This window comes from Jaculus jaculus, chromosome 12, assembly GCF_020740685.1.
Source record: "Jaculus jaculus isolate mJacJac1 chromosome 12, mJacJac1.mat.Y.cur, whole genome shotgun sequence".
Taxonomy (NCBI): Eukaryota; Metazoa; Chordata; class Mammalia; order Rodentia; family Dipodidae; genus Jaculus; species Jaculus jaculus.
Genome location: NC_059113.1, coordinates 91,786,359 through 91,811,619, shown reverse-complemented (window position 1 = coordinate 91,811,619; position 25,261 = coordinate 91,786,359). Strand labels below are relative to the sequence as shown.

The 25,261-nt window shown below is 44.5% G+C and overlaps 1 protein-coding gene across 1 annotated transcript; it reads left to right on the top strand.

Moving 5' to 3' along the window:
- Positions 1 to 267: 267 nt before the first annotated feature.
- Positions 268 to 21,452, top strand: Tmem184c (transmembrane protein 184C). Its single transcript, XM_004655941.2, has 10 exons — positions 268 to 613; positions 7,228 to 7,358; positions 7,451 to 7,487; positions 10,240 to 10,445; positions 13,674 to 13,748; positions 15,508 to 15,601; positions 16,580 to 16,692; positions 17,362 to 17,461; positions 18,232 to 18,403; positions 20,690 to 21,452. The coding sequence occupies exons 1-10, from the start codon at positions 491 to 493 to the stop codon at positions 20,986 to 20,988; spliced, it is 1,350 nt and encodes a 449-aa protein (XP_004655998.1). The 5' UTR covers positions 268 to 490; the 3' UTR covers positions 20,989 to 21,452.
- Positions 21,453 to 25,261: the final 3,809 nt, after the last annotated feature.

Here is a 25,261-nt window from a genome sequence, read left to right as displayed (position 1 = left end):
AGGGGCCGGAAGCGGAAGCGGAAGCGAGCTGCGGCTCCCGGGACCGCTTCCGCCCTCGAGGATGTTCCCGGGGCCGAGCGAGTGAGGGAGGCGGCCGCGGCGCGGAGACGGTCGGCGGATGCCGCAGGGACGCGGAGGTCGCCGCCTGCCGAGGAGAGCGCGCGCCGAGCCGGGGCCGCCCGAGGCCGGGGCCCGTCCGCGTCGCCGGCGGGGCTCCGCGCTGCGCCCGGCGGCGGCGGCGGCGGCGATCGCGGCCCGCGCGGATGCGGGCGGCTCGGGGAGGATGCGGCTCGGCGCCGGCTGTGGCTAGCTCTGCCTCCTCCGTAGCATGCCAGTGCGCGGGAGCGACGGGAGACCAGAACCCCTCTCTCACCAAGCAGACACCCCCCCCCCCCCCCGGCTATCTTCCGTGGGTGTGTTTTTGGGGTTTTTTTTTTGTTGTTGTTGGTTTTTGTTTTTGTTTTTTTGGGGAGCTGATTGATGTGGCAAAATGCCGTGCGCATGTACCTGGGACAATTGGAGACGGTGGATCCGACCTTTAGTTGTGGTCCTGTACCTGTTGTCCGTGATGGTTGCGGTTCCCATATGCGTGTGGGAAATACAAAAGTTGGAGGTAAGAGGGTCCTGCGCCGGCGGCCTCGGCCCTGCCTTGCACCTCAGGTTGTTGGCATCGAGCCTCCCTTTCCCCTCTTTTCTGCCCTGCGCTTTCCAGAGTTGGCATTTGAGAAGCATCCTGTTTTGTTGTTTTGTTTTGTTTCTAAGCCCTGTCGTTGGATTTAAATGCCTGCCTGCTTTCTGGTTTCAGTTCATGCTATGGGTGCAGGTGGGAACGGGTGGAGAAAATAGGGTATTAATGGCTCACAGATAGTCATCCTTTCCCTGAAAAGAAGTAACTTTACTCCTGATACCAGATCTGCTGATCAGATAAGGGACTGCAGATCAAATAAACTACCTTGAAAACCAAATAACTGCATTCGATAATACTGGCTTTTATCTAGCTTCCTGGACTCAAAGACTCTTCATATCACTTTGAGGATTGCTCTTTGGAAGCTACCTCCTTTTTCCTCCTCTACCCTAGGTTGACCTGGAATTTCCCCTGGAGCCTCAGCCTGGCTCGGAACTCGCGGCGATCCTCCTACCTCAGCCTTGCCAGTGCTAGAATTACAGGCATGTGCCACCATACCCAGTTCTCGGTCTCTCTTTCTCGCACTCCTTTGAGGCAGGTGGCAAGTCCTCCGGTAGCCCCAGGTTGACCTTGACTTCTGACTCTCTTACCTGTACCACCCTAGTGCTGGGACACAGGTGTGTGTGTCACCACACCCAGTTTATGTGATGCTGGGGATGTGACCCAGGGTTTTACTACATGCTGGGCAAGCGCACCCTCAACTAGGCGGCAGCCCCAGCCCTGTAGTTACCTCTGAAACAGCAAAAGTTTTGCAAAAAGTGCTTTGTATGTTGTGATATTTAAATTACTTGAATTTGTCTACCAAAATTAAGGTATTAGCTTATTAATATAAATAAGATTTTCTTACTCTGAAGTATTTCCATGGAGAAAAGCTAATTAAATGTATAATACCTTTCCAACATAAGATTTCATAGTGAGTCACAACTAGTTTTATTTATTTTTTTTTAATATTTACTTGGCAGAGAAAGAGGGAGAGAGGGAGAGTGTGTAAATGGGCGCACTAGGGCCTCCAGCCACTGTAAACGAACTCCAGATGCATGTGCCACCTTGTGCATCTGGCTTATGTGGGTCCTGGGGAATCGAACCTAGGTCCTTTGGCTTTGCAGGCAAGTGCCTTAATCACTAAGCCATCTCTCCAGCCCCGCAGCTAGTTTTAAAGATCTACTAGCCTTTAAGATATTTTTTTAAAAAAATATAGATCATGAAATCTTATTTATTTGAGAGAGACACATATATACGTGTGTGTGTGTACGGGGGGGAAGAGACAATGGGCACACGTTGACCTCTAGCCACCACTACCGAACTCCAGACACATGTGCCATCATATGCATCTGGCTTTACGTGGGTACTGGGGAATCAAACCTATGTTCTCAGGCTTTGCAAGCAAGCACCTTCACCACAAAGCCATCTCCTCCAGCCCATTTAAGATAAAATTTAACCTACACTGTCCACTGCTAATATCCTGAAGTAAGTCCTCAGCATGTCTTACTTGGATCCTTCTCATTACACTGCGCGGCAGATCCAGCGAAAACACAGGCCACATTGTGTGTCCTCACTAACCCAGATAACATATTCATCTTCTATATCCCTCAGGTCTTTAGAATTACAAGCATCTTCTCCTGATAACCTTCTCCTCTTAAGATGCTTTGTTTTATCTTTTTTTTAACCTGCTTTATTTTTCTTCAGAAATTTTACCACTATCTACCACAGTACGGATTTAACATAGTTTTGTGCCCCCCTCCCCCAAGTGACTGATACTAGAATTAGTAAATGATTGCACCCAGGCAATGAAACAGGCCTTGTGTATACCTGCATTTCCAAAGGCTACCAGCCCTATGAGATAGGCCTAGCCCCACCATTAGGACCTCATAATGGCTTACAGGCACTATCTCTAGTTGTGGCCAGTTTCATTGAGTTTTGCATATGAATGAGGGGAGTATGGTTTAGTTCATAGCAGAGTTGTCAAAACATAGGTGGCACCCAGAATTACAAGGGTGCTGGAAGTTATGGAGAATTAGAAGGAATGGCAAAGACCTGGCACCAACATATACCAGGTAGAAAAGGAACTTAAGGGCTGGAGAATTGGCCCAGCAGTTAAGATGTTTGCCTGAAAATCCTAAGGACCAGGTTTGATTTTCCAGTACCCACATATGCCAAATGCACAAAGTGGTGCTTGCATCTGGAGTTCTGTTGCAGTGGCTAGAGGTCCTGGCGCACCCTTTTTCTCCCCCACCTCTCAAATAATTTATTTAAAAAAAAAAAAAAGAGGTATGAGGATCGCTGTGAGTTTGAGGCCACCCTGAGACTACATTGTGAATTCCAAGTCAGCCTGGGATAGAGAGAGACCCTACCTTAGAAAAAAGGGGGGGACATAGGATAGTGTCTTGAGCTGTGTCCATGTTCACAAGTAGGATGGTCATTGGTGATCATAGTGGAGAAGAATGGGCAAATCCAGAGTATAACTCTTTGCACATGTGGTGAAAGGGTGCACTTGGGAGAGGAAAAATGGGTCTATCAACTTCCGTTTAGAAAATTTTGACTCTTGATGGGTCCAAGGAATGGATGTCTCAGTACTTGAAGAGTACAAAATTATTCTCTTTGCCATATGCTTTTCTTTGGGGGGGGGGTCAGGTTCAAGGTAGGGTCTCACCCTAGCTTATGCTGACCTGGAATTCACTATGTAGTCGGTGGCCTCAAACTCACGGTGATCCTCCTACCTCTCTCTGCCTCCCAGGTGCTGGGATTAAAGGCGTGCGCCACCATGCCTTGCTCTTTGCCATATGCTTTTAAGGTTAGAGACACTGACTAGGGCACATCCCCAAGATTTAGATAGGGCTATGATTTTATTTAAAAATCTTAGAAACTGGGGTGTAGGCATTGCTTTCATTTTTACAGTTGTAAAAACTGAAGCAGAGACGTAAGTAGATGAAGAGATACTGTGAAGGGCTTTATATACAATATCATCCATCCATTATTCATGAGATGAGTCTATATATCTGAAGTGTTTAACCCTCAACAATTGTGTAGGTATTTACTACGTCCTAATTACTCATCATTTTTTGTTTTTTTTTTTAAGGTAGGGTTTCACTCTAACTCAGGCTGATCTGGAATTCACTGTAGTCTCAGTGGTGATCCTCCTACCTCTGTGCTGGGACTAAGGGTGTGTACCACCACACCGGGCTTCTCATATCACTTTTAAAATACTAGTGTCATTGGCTTGGAGCTTCAATTCATTCCTTGTCAGTAGGAGCTCAGATAGAATTGGATACTTTACTGAACACCTAAGGCAAAAAAGATAAGCTTGAGCACCAAATGTACCTTGGCTTAGGACAAACCGATTCTTGGCTTTCAACCTTCAGTCACACTGTGAGAAGTCAGTGGGAACTAAGAGTAGATAATGAGGTTCCAGTATCTGTTCCCATGCCTTCAGTAGGACGCGCCCACATTCATTGGTGTGGCAGGGTGACCATGTGCCTATTTAAAATGTATTTATTTATTTATTTGATTTTTATTTGAGGGAGAAAGAGGCAGGGAGAATGGGCCTACTAGGGCCTTCTGCTGCTGCAGATGAACTCCGACTCGAGACGCATGCATCCAGCTTATTCGGGTCCTGATTGAGCATGTGTCCTTAGGCTTCACAAGCAGCTGCCTTAACCACTAAGCCCCTAGCCCGGCAGTCTTTGCTGCTTTACTCTGTCTTGGAGTAGTGGGCTGAGGGAGCATTCACTTACTCCTGAGTGCTTATCTTTAATGGTTCTTACCTTTCTTCAAGTTATCTTTAAAAAAAAATCTAATTGAGTTATTTTGCAAGCAAAAAAAAAAAAGCCTCATTGGCAGGCAAGTTTAATAATAATGCTAAGGGTATCAGTGTAGCTGAAGTAATTTGAATTAAAGATTAAAAATTTATTAAAATTACTACTAATGTTTACATATACAGTTACTCAGTTGTCATAGTTAAGTCATTACAGAAAACAGGTTACATTTCTCATGCATAGCTCAACTGAAAACCATAAAATCAATAACTCAAATTATTGATGGTACTACAGACAGATACTGTTTCTCTTGCAGCATAAAAATAATACTACTCTATGGTAAAGGATTTAAAATTTTTCCTGACTAGATTGATGACTCATTTCTCTAGACACTTGTTTTATGACTGTTTGAAAGGAAACTTTCCTTACCGCATGCTGGGGGGACGCTTGGCCTTCATTACTCACTGGGCCGTCATCCACTTTTAGGGGAACCATCCAGTTCTACTTTATGGCACTAAAGTATTCATGAGAATCAATGTGGACATTAAAGTTACTTAGCAACACTGCTCTTAAAGGTCACTTTCAAATAGAGAAGAGTCGAGATGCTTATGGTATTCTTTCCAGAGGTTGTTGAAATGAATATTCAACCGTAAATGGAATGGACAAAGTCCACGTGTACCTCTGACGCCAACCTCTCTCCATCTGCTTTTCAGAAAACATTCTCTACACTTTAATGTAGAAACTCCCTGTTACAGAAACACACTTGGTCTCATTTTTTTCTACCTCTTACTCTTTGACCCTAGTGAGGGGGGAAAAAATCTCATTCAAAACAACCTACTGTGTTCAGCAGTGAAAGGCACTTGTTTGCAAAACCTGACAGCCTGGGTTCGATTCCCAAGTCCCTTCGTAAAGCCTTATATACAAAATGGCACGTGTGCCTAGAGTTCGTTTGCAGTAGCAGGAGGCCCTGGTACACCCACTCATGCACCTGTTCTCTCTCTCAAATAAAATATTTTAAAAGGTATTGAAAATACCAGTAAACCTAAAAGCCGTGGACTTGTCTTTCTTGTGAACGTCTCAAAAAACCCGAAACTATAGTTAAATGCCCACTTTTTCTCTAAGGAACCAAATCAAAGATGATTCTCTTGTCAAGGTATTTGGTATAAGTTACTGAGAGAGAACCACTCCAAAAGAGCAGAGGTTCAAATAAGTGAGAAATTATTTGTACCAGACAGTAAGTGAATTATTTCAAGCCTGCTTTAAAAATAAGCTGGGAGGGCGGGGGGCTGGAGAGATGGCTTAGCAGTTAAAATGCATGCCTGCAAAGCCTAAGGGCCCAGGTTTGATTCTCCAGGTCCCATGTAAGCTAGCTGTGCGTGGTGGCACGTGCATCTGGAGTTTGTTTGCAATGGCTAGAGGCCCTGGGGTGCCCATTCTCTCCTCCTCTCCCTCCCTCCTCTCTCTCATAAATAAAAAGAAAAGTAACCTTAAAAAAATAAGCTGGGAAGATGGTTTAGTAGTTAAAGGCACTCACTTGCAAAGCCTGTCAGCCCAAGCTCAGCTTCCCAGTACCCACGTAAAGCCAGATGCACAAAGTGGTGCATGTGTCTAGACTTGAGAGCAATGGCAATAGGCCCTGGCACACCCATACTCTCTCCACACAAATTGATAAAAATAAAACTAAACCAGGCATGGTAGTGCACATCTTTAACCCATCACTCAGAGGTTAGAAGGATCACCATGAGTTCGAGGTCAGCGTGGGGCTACAGAGTGAGACCCTGCCTCAATAAATATTTGCCTAGATAAATAAATATTAATTATTTGTGTTGACTGGGCTTGGTGACACTGGCCTGTAATCCCAGTTACTTTAGAGGCTGAGGCAGGAGGGTCTTGAGTTTAAGGCTAAATTTGGCTACATATAGAGAAAATAGCCATTTCATCTTAATATCCCGAGTTAATGTAATTTTGTCTATCATTTTCTGTACAGCAAGAGGACTAGGACATTATGGCACACTTTATATGGTAGTGTGACAGTACCTGTCATCTTTGCTGGTTCAAAGGGAGAATACTTGTAAAGAATTTAGCTAAGTGCTACTCAGTAAAGGCTCTTCATTGTCTTCGTACGTGCAAGAGTTTCCTAGTAAAATGTCTAACAATTTGAAGAAAATGTTGGGAGATGTTTTTAAATTTTGTTTTCATGAATGGAAAGGAATAAGCCATAACAATATTTTTAGGTTTGACTCTCAGAAAAATATTAAAACATCTGAATACTACCAAATGTAGAAATCAAGTATAACAAGACAAATAAGTACCTGGAGAGATGGCTTAGAAGTTAAGGCGCTTGGCTGCGAAACCTAAAGACCCAGGTTCAGTTCCCCAAGACCCACGTAAAGCCAGATGCACAAGGTGGCACATGCATCTGGAGGTTGTTTGCAGTGGCTGGAGGCCCTGGCACCCCCACCATTCATTCATCCATTCTCTCTCTCTTCTGTAGGTGTACAAATAAATAAATAATATTTTTTTCAGAAAAGGAAAAAAGAAAAGTATTTGCTTGCTGGTGTGGTGGCACACGCCTTTAATCCCAGCACTCAGAAGGCAGAGAGAGGTAGGAGGATAGCTGTGAGTTTGAGGCCAGCTGGAGAATGCATAGTGAATTCCAGGTCAGCTTGGGCTAGAGCAAGACCCTACCTCAGAGGGGAAAAAAATGTATGTGTGCATGTGTGTTTGAGCTTTGTTTTAATGTCAGAATATAAACTCTAATACACTTTCTGTTTTCTTTTGTTTTTGAAGGTTGGAATACACACAAAGGCATGGTTTATTGCAGGCATCTTTATGCTCTTGACGATTCCCATATCACTGTGGGTGATATTACAGCACTTAGTACATTACACACAGCCTGAGCTACAAAAACCAATAATAAGGTCAAATCTCAATATATCTTGATATTATTAGTGTTTTCTGGCTTAGGGCATAAATACGAAATAAAGTATTTTTATGTTTTTCTTCCAAACAGGATTCTGTGGATGGTTCCCATATACAGTTTGGATAGTGTAAGTATATTTCATGCTTTCATTAAGAATTTGTTTATGATATTTAGTATACTCATTAGAGAATGCTTAATAAGGTGGTAACAGTCTGCTACTGACAAAGAAGAGTTAAGATTTATAGGTTAGAAGTTGCAGTTGCTTTGACTGGTAAAGAAGATAAAATATGGCAATAAAAATAAAAATGGAAGTAGTTCAAATTTTTAGAAATGTGTAGCTATTTTCTTTGCTTAAACTTGAAATTTCACACTACTATCCTACTTTTCTTTAATTTTTTTAAAGATTTTATTTTTATTTACTTACTTATTAGAGACAGGGAGCAAGAGAGTGAGAATGGGTACACCAAGGCCTCTAGCCACTGCAAACAAACTCCAGACACATGTGCCACCATGTGCATCTGCCTTATGTGGGACCTGGAGCATCAAACCTGGGTCCTTAGGCTTCGCAGGCATGCATCTTGACTGCTAAGCCATCTCTCCAGCCCTTTAAATATGTTCATTTATTTATTTGCAAGCAGAGAGAAAGAGACAGAGGGCATGGGCACATGCACCATTTGGTGCACCTAACTTTATGTGGGTACTGGGGACTTGAACCTGGGTCATTAGGCTTTGCAGGCAGGTACCTCAACTGCAGAGCCATCTTTCCAGTCCCCATCTCTTATTCTTTAAACAAATGTAACATTCTAAATTACCACCATCCCTCCATAACCACAGTGATAGGTTCCACAAGCACCTCTCCACCTCAGATACCAAAATCTCTGGGTGCGCATGTGCTTTGTATAAAGTAAGTGGTGTCAGCACGGGAACGAGGAACATCCTTCCCTGTGCTGTCAATCATCTCTAGATTACTTGTAATACCTGATGTGACATAAATGTGAGGTAAGCAGTTGTTCCACTAACTTGTTTACAGAGTTTTTGTTTGCTTGCTTCACCTATTGTTTTTTTTAAGGCAAGCCCAACAGACTGGCCTTTTCTTTATGAGACAGAGAGGGGGAGGGAGAGAGATTGGTGTGCCAGGGCCTCCAGCCACTGTCATCGCACTCCAGACCTTGTGCACACTTGCAGCCTTCCATGCTTGCATCACCTTGTGTGTCTGGCTTACGTGGGAGCTGAAGAATTGAACATGGGTCCTTAGGCTTCGCAGGCAAGCGCCTTAACCACTAAACCATCTCTCCAGCCTCACATGTTTATAAATATTTGTTTATTTGGGAAGAGAAAGAGAATGGACACATCAGGGACTCTTGCCACTGCAAACAAACTCTAGACATGCACCACTTTAAAAAATTTTATTTATTTGGGCTGGAGAGATGGCTTAGCGGTTAGGCGCTTGCCTGTGAAGCCTAAGGACCCCGGTTCGAGGCTCGGTTCCCCAGGTCCCACGTTAGCCAGATGCACAAGGGGGCGCACGCGTCTGGAGTTCGTTTGCAGAGGCTGGAAGCCCTGGCGCGCCCATTCTCTCTCTCTCCCTCTATCTGTCTTTCTCTCTGTGTCTGTCGCTCTCAAATAAATAAATTAAAAATTAGAAAAAAAAATTATTTATTTATTTATGTATTTAACAGAGAGAGAATGGGTGTACTAGGGCCTCCACCCACTGCAAATGAATTCTAGATGTGGGCGCCCCCTAGTGCATCTGGCTAACATGGTTCCTGGGGAATCGAACCTGGGTCCTTTGGCTTTGCAGGCAAATGCCTTAACCACTAAGCAATACTTCCAGCCCGAGATGCACCACTTTTGCATCTGGCTGTACATGGGTACTAAGGAATCAAACCCTCAAGTTTTGTGACCATGTACCTTTAACCTCTAAGCCATTTCTCCAACCCCTGGTTCAATCAACTTTTTGTGCCAAGATTACTGAACCCATGGAAGCAGATAGTGCATTACCATATTTTTCATTTTCTGTCTTTTCTTTGTATCAAAAGGAAAAATACTTTCCACATACAATAGATAACAATTACTGAGTAAATGTTATCAGATATGAAGAAAGCGTCTTTAGCAGCTTTTTGTTTGTTTGTTTGTTTTGTTTTTCAAGGTAAGGTCTCACTCTGGCTCAGGCTGACCTGGAGTTCACTGTGTAGTCTCAGGGTGGCCTCAAACTCATGGTGATCCTCCTTCCTCTGCCTCCTGAGCGTTGGGATTAAAGATGTGTGCCACCACACCCAGCAATTTTAGCAGCATTTTCTGTGCACCTGCTAAAAAAGGTTTTAGGCTATTTGGGAGAACTGAAGTAATTACCTTTTCATGTTCGTTGTACACCACTTATGTTTTCAGTAGCTCTCTGTGAGATGGTTGCTTCTCCAAGCTCCTTTCACAGGGCTGGGAATGCAGCTCTCACTGGTAAGAGTTAAGTCCTCAACACCATGTATACGCGCGCACATACGCACACGAGCGCACACGCACACACACACGCTCATGAAGTCATTCTGGGTTATCTGGTATCCATAATTGTTAGAGAGTTGACTGTTAAGTATATAGTAAGACAGGTTTAAAAGTCTCTCAGGTTTAGAAGTTAGATTTTTGTGCCAGGTGTGGTGACGCAGGCCTTTAATCCCAGCACTAGGGAGGCAGAGGTAGGAGGATCACCGTGAGTTCGAGGCTACCCTGAGACTACATAGTGAATTCTAGGTCAGCCTGGGCCAGAGTAAGACCCTACCTCGGGGGGAAAAAAAAAAAAAGTTTGGTTTTTGTGAGTGTACCATGAATTGGAGTGATAATTCATTTCCTCTAGGCAATACAACTTTAACATCTGTGCTTTTTCATAGTGGGTAGCTTTGAAATATCCCAAGATTGCAATATATGTGGACACCTGCCGAGAGTGTTATGAAGCCTACGTCATTTACAACTTCATGATATTCCTTACCAATTACCTAACTAGCCGCTACCCGAATCTGATATTAATCCTTGAGGCCAAAGACCAGCAGAAGCATTACCCTCCTCTGTGCTGCCTCCCCGCCTGGGCCATGGGAGAGTAAGTATGCCTCCCCATCCTACCCAGCAGAATTGTGCACGTCTGCCTCCCCTGCGCGGCTGCAAACAGGGCGGAAGCAGTAGGGGAGAGCGCCTACTCGTTTAGTGCATGGTCCAGTTGGAAGCTAACAAAATGCAGTTTTCACGATCCACATGTTGGGAGGTTTCGTTGGGTCATTTTGTTTTTACACTGCCCATCCAAATAGAAAAGTTCAACCACGGATTGCACAGTGAAACCTTAGAAAACATTATATCAGGCTGGAGAGATGGCTCAGTTTTTAAGGCACTTGTCTACAAAGCCGAACAACTCTGGTTTGATTCCCCAATACTCACGTAAAGTCGGATGCACAAATTGGCACGTGCATCTGGAGTTGGTTTGCAATAGCTACAGCCCTTGGTGCACCCATCATCTCAATTTCTCTTCTATCTCTCTCTGTTTGCAAATAAATAAAAATATTTTTTAAGCTGAACGTGCTGGTGCATGCCTTTAGTCCCAGCACTTGGGAGGCAGAAGTAGGAGGATTGCTGTGAGTTAGAGGCCACCCTAAGACTACAGGGTGAATTCCAGGTCAGCCTGAGCTAGAGTGAGACCCTACCTCAAAAAGAGCCCCCCCCCAAAAAAACAAAACCCTACCTCAAAAAGCTGGGACCTACAGATCTTTCACAGGGTCATACAGCTAGTAAAAGGACTTGAGAGGAAAACACTCCAGGTGAGCACACAGCATATGATACGAAACTGGAAGCTTAAAGAACAGTGTTCTGCCAAAATATATTTAGTTCCCTTAGTAGATGTTCATGTGAGACAGTAAAGGAAGGTAGTATATGTCACAGCTTTCAATTAGAGGATAAGAATGCAGTTTTTAAGAAAAGGGTCTTGTTATTTTTCTTCTTTGAATAGTTCATTTATTTTTTTCAAGGATAGAAAGTGACTATGCCAAGACCTCTCGTCACTGCCAGTGCACTCTAAATGCGTATTATTTTGGCTCTAATACTCCGCGTTCAGTTCATTCTGGCAGGAAAGGCAGGGGCGGGGGTGTGAGGTCGCATCGCAGCCGCAGTCATGAAGCAGAGAGAGACAAGCGCCAGCGTGCAGCTCACTTCGCCCTTGTCATTCACGCCAGACCCCAGCCCGTGGACTGGTGGTGCTCACGTTTGGGGCCTGCAGTGTGAGGCTTCCCTAGAAGCATTCAGGCACACCCGGGCGTATGTTTCCCTGCTGGCCCTAAATCCCTCTAAGTCGACTGAAGATTCACCGTTACAGGATCCACAGGACATTTTATAGCTGACAAACATTCAAAAGAAAGATTTTAGAAATACTAATTTTGCAATGCCATGAAAAATACATTGGGCCAGGCATGGTGGCACACGCCTGTAATCCCAACACTGAGGATCACCATGAGTTCGAGGCCACCCTGACACTACTAGCGAATTCCAGGTTAGCCTGGGCTAGAGTGAGACTCTACCTCAAAAAAAATACATTGGGAAGCCAGTTGTGGTGGTGCATGCCTTTAATCCTAGCACTTGAGAGACAGAGGTAGGAGGATTGCCATAAGTTCAAGGCCACCCTGAGACTACATAGTAAATTTTGGGTCAGCCTGAGTTAGAGTGAGACCCTACCTTGAAAAACCCAAATAAATAAGCCAAAAAAAATTGGGGACTAGAGAGGTGGCCCAGTGGTTAAGGCGCTTGCCTTCTGAGTGTGTATAAAATACTTTTTAAAAATACATTGTAGAGCCGGGCGTGGTGGCGCACGCCTTTAATCCCAGCACTCGGGAGGCAGAGGTAGGAGGATCGCCATGAGTTCGAGGCCACCCTGAGACTACAGAGTTAATTCCAGGTCAGCCTGGACCAGAGTGAGACCCTACCTTGAAAAACCAAAAAAAAAAAAAAAAAAAATACATTGTAGGAGGTGGGGAAAAAAATAAAAATACATTATAAAGAGGAAAATCCAAAGATGGGGGAAGTCATTTTGTGAGATAAACTGAAAGGAAGTGATGAAGTTGGGATAGAAAGGAAAGATAATAAAATCCCATTGAACCGGTAGTTCTTGACCACTCACAGAGGGAAGCAGGGATAAAGGAGAGATTAGACAAGGTAAATTGAATGTTTGGAACCATAGTAATCAGCTTAGGCGTTAATATAGGAGGTGGCTACACTGCGTGTTCTCAAAGGCTCGTGTTCTAAAAAGGTTTGGTTCCCCATGGGTGGCACTGGTGAGAGGTGGTGGGATCCCAAGTGTGTTTGACGTTCATAACCGAGGAGTCCCTTTAGAAATCACTCGTAAGACCTCGGGAGGCTGATGTTTGCCTCAGTGAGAGAGAGAGAGCACCCTTTAACCTCTGAAATTCTGTGCTTTCACCGTTAAGTATTTTATTTTATTCATTTACTAGCAAAGAGAGACAGAATGGGCACACCAGGGCATCTATCCTCTACAAACAAGCTCCAGATGCATGTACCACTTAGTGCATCTGGATTTACGTGAGTACTAGGGAATCAAACCAGGGTTGTTAGGCTTTGTAGGCAAGTGCCTTAACCACTGAGCCGTCTCTCCAGCTAAAGTATTTTACATTGAATCCTATTTGATTTCCACTGTGTCTCAATTTATAGATTCCATGTCTCGTGGGTTTTGAAAAGATCACAGAATCATTGCTTCAGGTTTCGCCTCCCCTGCTCTCTTTCTGGAACTTTGAGTGCATGTGTGTCCGATTGCTTGGTCCTGTCACTTTGGGTTACTTTGTGGAAGGAGCATGTGGAGGAGGTGGTGGCCTCTTCCTATGATGGCAGCCAGAAATCAGACAGGAAAAGACTGACCTTGGAGGGCATGACCTCCAGCGACCTACCTTCCTCCTGCAAGGCCCTACCTAACCAGAGGAGCCACTCCCAATAGTGCCATGGGCTGAGGACCAAGCCTTCCAGGCCAGGAACCTTGGAGCAGTGCTGATCCAACTATAGCAGCGGCCTGCCTCCTTTGGTCCTGTGTGGCACTGCTGTGGAGCTGAGGGGACAGTTCAAAAGTCACAGCTCGCAGACAGTTTGGAAATGGCATTCATGTCATTTCCCTGCAGCCATTCTCATTCCTCCCCCATCGCCATTTAGGATGACTAAATTGGAGGAGTTCAATATAAATTTGCTGTCATTTGTAAAAGTGATTTTAACTTAGAGACTCTTAAGGATGTTCTGGTGCTATTTTGTTGTATAGTTGAAATGCTGAATTCTTTTTATTTTTCAGGGTCTTGCTATTTAGATGCAAACTGGGCGTATTACAATATACAGTAGTCAGACCATTTACCACCATAACTGCTCTGTAAGTATACAGATTCCCATTGTTTATTGTTTTGAAAACCTCCATGTTCTTGTGTGGGAAAAAATAAATAGAAAAACAGGGTTGTCAGACACAAAATGGCCTGGATATCCATGACCTCACAGTGCCTGACACTATCTACACAAGACCATCATAATAGGAGGAAAAGATCATGACATCAAAATAAAAGAGACTGATTGAGAGAAGGAGGGGATATGATGGAGAGTGGAGTTTCAAAGGGGAAGTGGGGGGAGGGAGGGCATTATCATGGGATATTGTTTATAATGATGGAAGTTGTTATTTTTTTTTTTTTAAGAAAAGGAAAAACAGGGTTGTGGGCTGGGGAGATGGTTCAGTAGTTAAAGGTACTTTGCAAAGCCTGCTGGTCCAGGTTCAGTTCCCAGTACCCATGTAACACAGATGCACAAAGTGGTGGATGTAATCTGGAGCTCACTTGCAATAGCAAGAGGCCTTGGGACACCCATACTCTCCCTTTTCTCTCCAACTTTCTCACAAATAATTTTAAAAAATTTAGGCCCAGAGTGGAGGATCACTATGAGTTCAAGACCAGCCTGGGAATGCAGAGTGCATTCTAAGTCAGCCTGAGCTAGAGTGAGACCCTGCCTCAAAATAAATAAATAAAAGAGGGGCTAAAGAGATGGCTTAGCAGCTATGGGCACTTGCTTACAAAGCCTACTAGCTCAGGCTCAGTTCTGTCCACTCTTCCTACTGGGGCTAGGGAGACGCCTGAGCAGTTACAGGTGCTTGTTGTCAAAGCCTGGCAGCATGAGTTCAGTTCCGCAGTGCCCGCGTAAAGCCAAGTGCAAAAAGTGGCACTTGCATTTGGAGTTTACTTGCAGTGGCAAGAGGCCCAGACAGGCCCATTCTCTCTCTCTCCCCTCATAAATAAATAAATATTTTTTTTTAGGCTGGGCTTAGTGGTACATAATTCCAGCATTTGGGAGACAGAGGTAGGATTGCTGTGAGTTTGAGGCCAGCCTGGGACTACATAGTGAATTCCAAGTCAGTCTGGGCTAGAGCAAGGAAAAAAAATGTTTTTAAAGAAAAGAAAAATATTTTTGTCTACACTACAAATCCAATTTGCTCTAAGACAACTGTATATAATGCGTTCTGCTCTATCATGATAAATAATGTGACCATCTACAGGTACAGAATCACCACAGGTTCACATCCTTTGCTGCACGTGCTATAAAACACCTGGGGGAGGGACATGCTCCTTTTTCTTTTATTTATTTATTCGTCCATTCATTCATTTATCTTTACTTTGTCTTCTTTTCGATTGTTTTGAGAGAATCGTACTGTGTAGCCCAGGCTGACCTGGAACTCACAATCCTCCCAACTCTGCATCTCTGGAGCCGCGTTACAGACACGCACCACCATCCCTGGCACAGTCGTCATCAAGCATTAACATTCACACAGCCTTACAGAAACTACTGCGTGCACTGTCGTATGCCCCTCTGCTTGGGTTACTTACATGGATTCACTTTCTACATTGTTAACTGAGAGTATCATGGGACTACTGTCTTAGAAAAATAAGCCCTATTTTTATTTCTTTTTTAAATATTTTTATTTATTTATTTGAGAGAAAGAGAGAAGGAGAAAGAGGTAGAGAATGGGCACCTGAGCCAGAGCGAGACCCTACCTTGAAAAACAATAGCATCAAAAAAATAATAATTAATTAAACAATAAAATATATGTTTGGTTAATCTTAAAGTCTCAATTTTACCTTATTTTTTTGTAGCATTTGTGAGTTACTTGGTGTGTATGATGAAGGAAACTTTAGTTTCTCAAATGCTTGGACCTACTTGATCATAGTAAATAACTTGTCACAATTGGTAAGTAAATTATTCTTAAGTTAAGTTAGTTTCCATAATTAATTTTTGTTTTGTTTTGTTTTGTTTTTCAAGGTAGGGTCTCACTCTAGCTCAGGCTGACTTGGAATTCACTATGTAGTTAAGGTACTTGCCTATGAAGTCTAAGGACCCAGGTTCGATTCTCCAGAACCCATGTAAGGCAGATACAAAGGCTGGTGCATGCACCTGGAGTTTGTTTGCAGTGGCTGGAGGCTCTGGTGCACCCAATCTCTTTCTCTCTCTCAAATAAATATTTTAAAAATTAGGTAGGGGTGGTGGCACATACCTCTAATGTCAGCATTTGGGAAGCCGAGATAGGAGGATCACTGTGAGTTCACAGCCAGCCTTAGACTAACTACATCAGCCGGGGGTAGAGCAAGGACTGCCTCAAAAACAAAAAAAAAAAAAAAAAGGCTGGGCGTGCTGGTACTCCAAGCATTCAGGAGGTAGTTAGGAGATTCACTGTGAGTCTGAGGTCAGCCTGGGCTGGAGCAAGAAACAACAGCTAAAGAAGATGGGGGGTGAGGAAAGGAAAGAAGTGAAAAGGAAGAAAATGGTTTCATCTTAAGAATCAGTTTTTATTGTTGTTTTTCGAGGTAGGGTCTCACTCTAGCTCAGGCTGACCTGGAATTCACTAAATAATCACAGGATGGCCTTGAACTCAAGGTGATCCTCTTATCTCCGTCTCCGGGATTAAAGGCTCCCGGCACACCGTTAATCTCAGTACTTGGATGCAGAGGTAGGAGGATCGCCAAGAGTTCAAGGACCCTGAGATTACATAGTGAATCCCACGTCAGCCTGAGCTAGAGTGAGACCCTACCTCGAGGAAAGAGGGAAAAAAAACCAGAATAATAAAGCCTAGACTATTTAACCTGTAACATTTCCGTGTACCGCGCACCGGCTTCCAACCGGAGCGCTCGGCGTCTGCTGACTCACTGAGCAAGGCGGTTCTGTCTCCAGTTCGCCATGTACTGCCTGCTGCTGTTCTACAAGGCGCTAAAGGAGGAGCTGAGTCCCATACAGCCGGTTGGCAAGTTTCTCTGTGTAAAGCTGGTAGTTTTTGTATCTTTTTGGTAAGTGTTGCTGTTTCTTAAATCTCATTTTCATGACTGGTTATAAAGTTGTTGATTGTGGAACACTTCTTAAATAGTGGTACTAGAAAGCCAGGGGCGGTGGGTGAATGTCTGTCGTCTTAGCACTTGGACGCCTTGAGGCAGGACTGCCAGTTACAGGCCGGCCCAAGCTATGTTGTAAGATCCGTCTCATAACCAAAAGCTGAACAACAACAAAGAAATAGTGTTAAGGCAGAAATGGATATAATATCTTTACTTTTTAAAACATTTTATTTATCTATTTATTTATTTATTTATTTATTTATTTATTTATTTATTTATTTGCAAGAAGAGAGGCAGAGAGAGAATGGGTACGCCAGGGTCTCCAGCCTCTGCAAACGAAGTCTAGTCGCATGTGCCCCTTGTGCATCTGATTTATGTGGGTTCTGGGGAATAGAATCTGGGTCCTTTGGTTTCACAGGTAAATGCTTTACCCACTCTCCAGCCCCAATATCTCTACTTTTTAAAAGTGGAGAGACTTCTCAGTGGTTAAGCCACTTGCCTGCAAAGCCTAACAACCACTAAGTCATCTGTCCAGCTTAGTGTGTAGCTTTTCAGTGGTGAACTTTTCAAACAACTGCTCATCTTATGCTTGATACAGATTTGGCATTTACCTTCTCTAATACACAGGCAAGCAGTAGTCATTGCACTGTTGGTAAAAGTCGGTGTTATTTCTGACAAACATACCTGGGAATGGCAAAGTGTGGAAGCTGTGGCCACAGGACTCCAAGTAAGTCATGCTGCCCCAACGCAGGGCTTTACTGCTTGCTAAGCACTGCCGCACGCGGTTGCCGTCACCTTTGAGCTACTGGCAGAAAACACCCAAGAACAGCTTGTGGGAGGAAAGAGTTTACTTTGGCTTACAGACTCAAGGGGAACCTCCATGGTGGCAGGGAAAACGATGGTATGAGCAGAGGGTGGACATCACCTCCTGGCCAGCATCAGGTGGACCACAGCAGCAGGAGTGCCCATCACCCACTTGGAAGGGGCAGTTGGCTTATATAACACTTACAAGCCCGCCCCCACAGGACACTGCATTCAGGAGGCTCCAGTTCCCAAGTTGGTACCAGCTGGGAATCTAGCATTCAGAACACGTATGCTCATGGGGGACACCTGAATCGAACCCCCCCTGCTGTCACCCCTAGCCCTGCGCACGTCCAGGCACAGCTGGGAGACAGCTGCAACGCCCAAGAACTGCGCGGTGCTTACTGACACGTATTTCTTCTTCCAACCACTTCTGTCTGCAGCTTTTCTTTCGGTCCTGTGTTAGTGGATTGAGAGTACAGTGTGCTTTTGCCACACTTGATAAAGGTTTAATGCAAAAGAGATTTTAATCTTGGATTGTCATTTTATGATGAAGTAAAAAATTATTTTGGAAAACAAAAAAAAAGTATATAATCTAGAATTTTAAAAAATATTTATGATTTAAGTACCTTTGAAAAGCACTGAAAGTTAGCAATTTGGAAACAAGATGTCTGATATTTTTGCTGCTGCTTGTAGGATTTCATTATTTGTATTGAAATGTTCTTTGCCGCTGTGGCTCACCATTACACGTTTTCATACAAACCGTATGTGCAAGAGGCCGAAGAGGGTTCGTGCTTTGATTCTTTTCTTGCTATGTGGGACGTCTCAGACATCAGGGATGACATTTCTGAACAAGTAAGGCATGTAGGTGAGTACTGGCCATTTAGTTCTTATAAATACGCAGGCTCTCGTATTTCTTCTGGTAAGGTAATATACTAGCTATTTTAAAAATGAGAAACGGGGCTGGAGAGATGGCTTAGCAGTTAAGCGCTTGCCTGTGAAACCTAAGGATCCCGGTTCAAGGCTCGATTCCCCAGGTCCCACGTTAGCCAGATGCACATGAGGGCGCAAGCGTCTGGAGTTCGTTTGCAGTGGCTGGAGGCCCTGGCACGCCCATTCTCTCTCTCTCCTCTCCCTATCTGCCTCTTTCTCTCTCTGTCACTATCAAATAAATAAAAATAAAACAAAAAAAATTTTTTTTAAAATGAGAAATGGGGCTGGAGAGATGGATTAGCAGTTAAGGCACTTGCCTGCGAAGCCTAAGGACCCAGAGTCAATTCCCCGTACCCACCTAAGGCAAGTGCACAAAGTGGCACATGTGTCTGGAGTTTGTTAGCAGTGGCTAGAGGCCCTGGCATGCCCATTTTGTTTCTCTCTCTCAAATAAATGTTTTTTTAAAAATGAGAAACAGACCTGGGGAGATGGCTCAGTGGTTAACACACTTGGCTTGCAAAGCTTTAAGACTTGGGTTTGATTTCCCATTACCCACTTGAAGACAGATACACATGCATCTGAAGTCCATTTGCAACAGCAAGAGGGCCTGCATTGCCCATTCTCTCTCTCTCTCCTGCACCTTCCCCCCAAGTGAGCGAATAACATTTTTATTTATTTATTTATTTATTTAGGTTTTTCAAGATAGGGTCTCTAGCCCCAGGCTGACCTGGATTCACCTCCAGCCCAAGAATTTATTTTTAAATATACTCTTTAATATTTTATTTTATTTTATTTTATTTATTTTATTTTTTGAGGTAGGGTCTCACTCTGGCCCACGTTGACCTGGAATTCACTATGTAGTCTCAGGGTGGCCTCGAACTCACGGCAATACTCCTACCTCTGCCTCCCGAGCACTGGGATTAAAGGCATATGCCACCACGCCTGGCTCTGATATTTTATTTTTATTTATTTATTTACTTGACAGAGGAAGCAGGACAGAGATAGAGAGAAAATGGGTGCTCCAAGGCCTCCAGCCACCACAAACGAATTCTAGATGCATGTGCCCCCTTGTGCATCTGGCTAATGTGTGGGTCCTTTAGTTTTGCAGGCAAATGCCTTAATGGCTAAGCCATCTCTCTACCCCAGTTAAGGGACTGCGAAGCCAAAGGACCCAAGTTCGACTTTCTGGGACCTGTGTAAGCCAGATAGATGCACAAGGTGGCACATATATCTGGAGTTTGCTTGCACTGGCTGGAGGCCCATGCATGTCCATTCTATCTCTCTTAAATAAATGAATAACAAAATATTTTTCAAAACCATAAGAAAACAGGGCTGGAGAGATGACTTAGTGGTTAAGGCACTTGTTTACGAAGCCTTAGGACCTAGGATCAGTTCCCCAGTACCCACATAAGCCAGATGCACATGGTGGTGCATGCATCTGGAAGTTCATTTGCAGTGGCTGGATGCCCTGGCACACCCATTCTCATTCTCTCTCTCGCTCTCTCTCTTAAAAGTAAATAAATAGGGGACTGGGGAAATGGTTTAGCGGTTAAGGCATTCGCTTGTGAAGCCTAAGGACCCCGGTTCGAGTCACCAGGACCCACATAAGCCAGATGCACAAGGGGGTGCATGAGTCTGGAGTTCGTTTGTAGTGGCTGGAGCCCCTGGTGCGCCCATTCTCTTCTGCCTCTTCCTTTCTCTCTCAAATAATTTTTTGTTGTTGTTGTTGTTGTTGTTTTCTGAGGTAGGGTCTTGCTCTAGCTCAGGCTGACCTGGAATTCACTATGTAGTCTCAGGGTGGCCTCAGACTCATGGTAATCCTACTACCTCTGCCTTCCATGTGCTGGGATTAAAGTCATGTGCCATCACGCCTGGCCTAAAATAATTTTTTAAAGTAAATAAATTAATTTTTTTAAAAAATAAGAAGAAAGCCTAGGCGTAGTGGCACGCGCCTTTAATCCAGCACTAGGAAGGTAGAGGTAGGAGGATCACTGTGAGTTATAGGCCAGCCTAAGACTGCCTAAATTCCAGGCCAGTCTGGGCTAAAGCAAGACTCTACCTTGAAAAAGAAATATAGGAAAGCAATGTAAAACAATACCATGGTATAGGCTTTCTAGATTTAAAGAGGAGGAGGGTGAAGTTGGAAGTGTGTTTTTAGAATAGGAAGTGTATAATGATAAAAATATCTAGCTGATGTGGAAACCTTAATATTCCTTTAAAGGAAGGACAGTGAGAGGGCGTCCTCGCAAGAAGTTTTTTCCTGAGGATCAAGACCAAAATGAGCATACAAGCTTGTTGTCATCATCGTCACAGGATGCAATTTCTGCTACATCTTCTATGCCACCTTCACCGATGGGTCAGTACCAAGGGTTTGGACACACTGTCACCCCACAGACGACGATTCCTCCTCCACTTACTACTGCCTCTACCATAACTACTCCTGAGGTGAAGCTCTGTGGGGAAGATGCTGATGATATTCCAGAAGAGAGGAAGCCTACAGATAAGTCCCTGGGCCTCTAACTAGCGTTCAGCGGCTCTGCCACCACCATGGATAATGCGGTGTCCCTTGGCTGGAGATGCTATGCTTAGGACAACTACAAATCATAGAGAATTTCAACTTAAAAATAGGGGGGGAAACAAAATGGTATAACTACTATATATATATATATATGTACATAGGAGTTTTGTATGTCACAAATAATGTTTAAATTTCCTAGACTTGGGCTTGATTTCCTAACATTAGAACATCATATATCCAAAAACAGTAGAAAAAGACTCCAGCTGAATGCTTCTGGCATTACATTGCTTTTATGAAGAGGACAGATTTAAGAACCTCATTGCTTCCTGCCAGTACTGCATGAATGTAATGCTCTGGGCACAAAGCAGAAATCGGAAACCAGTTAAATCAGCTTCATCACCGTGTGCCACGCGGGCATACCTGATGACTCTCCACCAGGTATCTCTCAATAAATAAGGACGTACTATTTGTCTTTCATACCTCATTTTTTAAATATAAACACAGTGTTTTAATAAAATTATCTTAAAGAGACCGGGGAGCGGGGTATAGTGGCACACGCCTTTAATTCCAACACTCAGGAGGCAGAGGTAGGAGGATCGCTGTGAGCTCCAGGCCAGCCCAGGACTGCAGAGCAAATCCCAGCTCAGCGTGGGCTACAGTGAGTCCCTACCTTGGAAAACAAAAAAGAGGCCAAGGAGATGGCTTCTTGGTTAAGAACATTTGCTGCACAAGCAAGAGGAACTGATCAGGCCTAAAACCGCACAGTTTGATTCCCCAGCCCCCATTTTAACAGTTGGACATGGACATGCATGTCTATAACTCCAGCCCTGTGTGGGGTGGGAGACTGGAGGATTGCTGGTGGGAAAATGGGGGAAATGGCAGGTCTGGATTGAGTGAAGAGACACTGTCTCAAGGAAACAGGCAGATGAACACAAGTGCAGGACACTTGACATTCTCTCACATCCACGTGTGTGCACACAGGGAACATGTAGCTTCAGACACGTGTACACACAACACACATCACATACCAAGCACACACTCTCTACACACACTCCAAAAGATAGTTCTTAGAGGTATAACAAGCTCAAAAAAAAATTTTTTTGAAGCAGGTCTCACTATAGCCTAGACTGAACTGGAACTCACTGTAGCCTGCTTGGCCTTGAACTCATGGCAGTCCTTGAGCCTCCGAAGAGCTTGGATTAAAAGCCTGAGCCGCTACAGCAGGCCCTGAACTATTTTCTAAACCATAGTGAAGAAACGTGTGTTATTTGGGAGGAATCACTAATTACAGTTAGAGAGACTAGTGGGTCATGTTTACATTTCAATATGAAAAGTGTCAGGGTCTGGGGAGAATGGCTTAGCAGCTAAGGCACTTACCTACGAAGCCTGAGATCTCTTGTTCAAATCTCCAGGTACCACATAGCCAGATGCAGTGACACAGGCAAACAGTGTCACACATGCGCCACAGGGAAGAGAGAGCGAGCATGTCTGGAATTCATTCGCAACAGGCTGCAGGTCCTGGCACGCCCATTCTCTCAAAAAATAAAGTGTCAGGCATGGTGGCACACACCTTTAATCCTAGCACTTGGGAGGCAGAGGTAGGAGGATCGCCATCAGTTCAAGGCCACCCTGAGACTACATAGTGAATTCCAGGTCAGCCTGAGCTAGAGTGAGTCCCTACCTCAAAAAAACAAAATAAATAAATAAAGTGTCAGGGGTCAGGGAGAAGGCTCAGCAGGTAAAGTCACTTACTTGCAAAGTCTATGGCCCAGTTCAACTCTCCATCCATTCACTTAGAGCGGGAAGAGAATTCATTTACAGCAGCAAAACACCACAATGCACACACACACAAACAGGTGCAAATAACTATTTTAAATATGCTGTATTAATGTCTCTTTTAAAACATATTTGACATGCTGGAGAGATGGCTCAGCAGTTAAGGTGCTTGCCTGCAAAGCCAAAGGACCCAGGTCCGATCCCCTAGTACAAAGCCAGAGGCCAAAGGTGGCACATGCATCTGGAGTTTGCAGCAGCTATAGGCTCTGACACGTCCTCTGTGTGTGTTTCTGACAAAACCATGTGTGTGTGGCTTCTCCATGTGGCCTGGACCAAGTACATAGTGCCTGAGATCCAAGGTTAGCATAAGTGAACTGAGGCATCCAGTGGAAGAGCCTTTTATGAACTGAGGAGATAGCTCAGAGTCAAGTGCTTGCCATGTAAGCCTGAGAATGGAAGCTTGGATCCCCAGCATCCATATAAAAGCTGAGCATGGCCTGGAGATGGCTTAGCTTGCCTGCAAAGCCTAATGACCTGGACTCTCCAGGACCCACGTAAAGCCAGAAGCACATTGGGGCGCATGCATCTGGAGTTTGCAGTAGTTGGAGGTCCTGGCACGTCCGTTCTCTCTTCTCTCTGCTAACAAAATATATATATTTTTTTAAAGTTGAGCATGGCGCTTGTAATCCCAGTAATGGGAAGACAGAGACGGGAGGCTCCCTGTGACTTCTGGCTAGCTAGTCTAGCGAAACTGGTGAGTTCTAGGTTCAGTAAGACCCTGTCGTACAAGTAAGCTGCAGAGTAACTGAAGAAGGCACCTGATGCTGACCTCTGGCCGCCATACACACGTGCACGAACGTGTTCATGAGCCTGTACAAGGAAGGAAGGAGGAGGGAGAAAAAAGGGGCTGGAGAGATGTCTTAGCAGTTAAGGCACTTGCCTAAACAGCCAAAGGACCCAGGTTCGATTCTCTAGGACCCCATAAGCCAGATGCACAAGGGGACACGTGTCTGGACTTCGTTTACAGCAGCTGGAGGCCCTGGTGCACCTATTCCCTCCCTCTGCCTCTTTCTGCTGAGTAAATAAATAACATGGTGGCGTACGCCCGTGATCCTGGCACTAACTAGGCCGAGGTAGGGAGATCCCTGTGAGTTTGGAGCCAGCCTGAGACTACACAGTGAGTTCCATGTCAGCCTGGGCTACAGTAAGACCTTACTTCCAAAAAAAAAAAAAAAAACCTACAAAAACAAGGAAACAAATGCCAAAACGTTGCCTAAAACCATTCTAAAAATGCAACCCAGTCCAGACTTGTCCCCAGGCGGCAGCATTTGGTCTTGTACTCCTGAAATGTGTTCCATTATTGACTTCCTTCCTACTCATATTAGGGTTGGGCCTCAGGTGAGAAAATTCGTGTGTGGTAGCTAATCTTGCCCACCTGATGGGATTTGGGAGACAAACCTCTGGATGTATCTGTGTTTTCAGAGGCCTCACGGAGATGGGAAGACCACTGAGTATAAGGGAGTATTGTTCCCAGGGCTGGGGTCCTGGGCTGAATAACAAATGAGGGAACAAGTGGGCACCAGGATTCATCACTGTGCTCCCTGACTCCGGCCACTGTACTTTTACCACCATGGTGAATTATACCTCCTCAAATCATGGGCCAAGATAAATCATTCCTTCCTCAAGTTGATTTTGTGAGGTACTTTGTCATACAACAAGTGACTAAAAAAATGTATGAATCTGGAAAATATACTGTGAAGTGACCTAGACTCTGAAAGCCGAACGTCCCATGTTCTCTTTCATATGCAGGTTCTAATGTTGAAGTTTTAGATTGGTATGTTAAGTTGGAGTAACCGTCAGTAGTAGATGCCAGAATCTACTACAGGTGTAGCAGACAGCTTCAGGTTCGCTGAGATGAACTTCCAGACCAGGCACAGTTACAGAGGGATACTTACTGAAGCTTGCAGATCCAGGGGAAGTTCCATAATGGGAGAAGTTGGAACCTGTCTTAAAGAACCAGGCAGACACAGAGGCCACAAGCCAAAGTCCTAAATCCACACCACAAACCAAGCACACTTCAGAAACTTCAGGCACTATCTTTAATAGGTAAATAACTTCAGTTAAAGTAATGGTGCTGAGCTGGAGAGATGGCTTAGCAGTTAAGGCGCGTGCCTGTGAAGCCTAAGGAGCCAGGTTTGATTCTCCAGGTCCCACATAAGCCAGATGCACAAGGTTGGTGCATGAGTCTGAAGTTCCTTTGCAGTGGCTGGAGGCCCTGGCATGCTCATGCGTTCCTTTTCTCTCTCTAATAAATAAATAAAAACTTTATTTTTAAGCTGGGCATGGTGGCACACGCCTTTAATCCCAGCACTCGGGAGGCAGAGGTAGGAGGATCGCCATGAGTTCGAGGCCACCCTGAGACTACATAGTGAATTTCAGGTCAGCCTGGGCTGAGGAGATGGTTCAGTCAATCAAGTGCTTGCCTCACTAGCGTCCTAG

What these genes read in the sequence shown, in the direction of transcription:
- Tmem184c (XM_004655941.2), top strand. Translation starts at nt 491, where the DNA reads ATGCCGTGCGCATGTACCTGGGACAATTGGAGACGGTGGATCCGACCT. An exon ending in CTACAAAAACCAATAATAAG is followed by an intron (nt 7,359 to 7,450) that starts GTCAAATCTCAA and finishes TCTTCCAAACAG; the next exon opens with GATTCTGTGGATGGTTCCCA. An exon ending in CCATATACAGTTTGGATAGT is followed by an intron (nt 7,488 to 10,239) that starts GTAAGTATATTT and finishes GCTTTTTCATAG; the next exon opens with TGGGTAGCTTTGAAATATCC.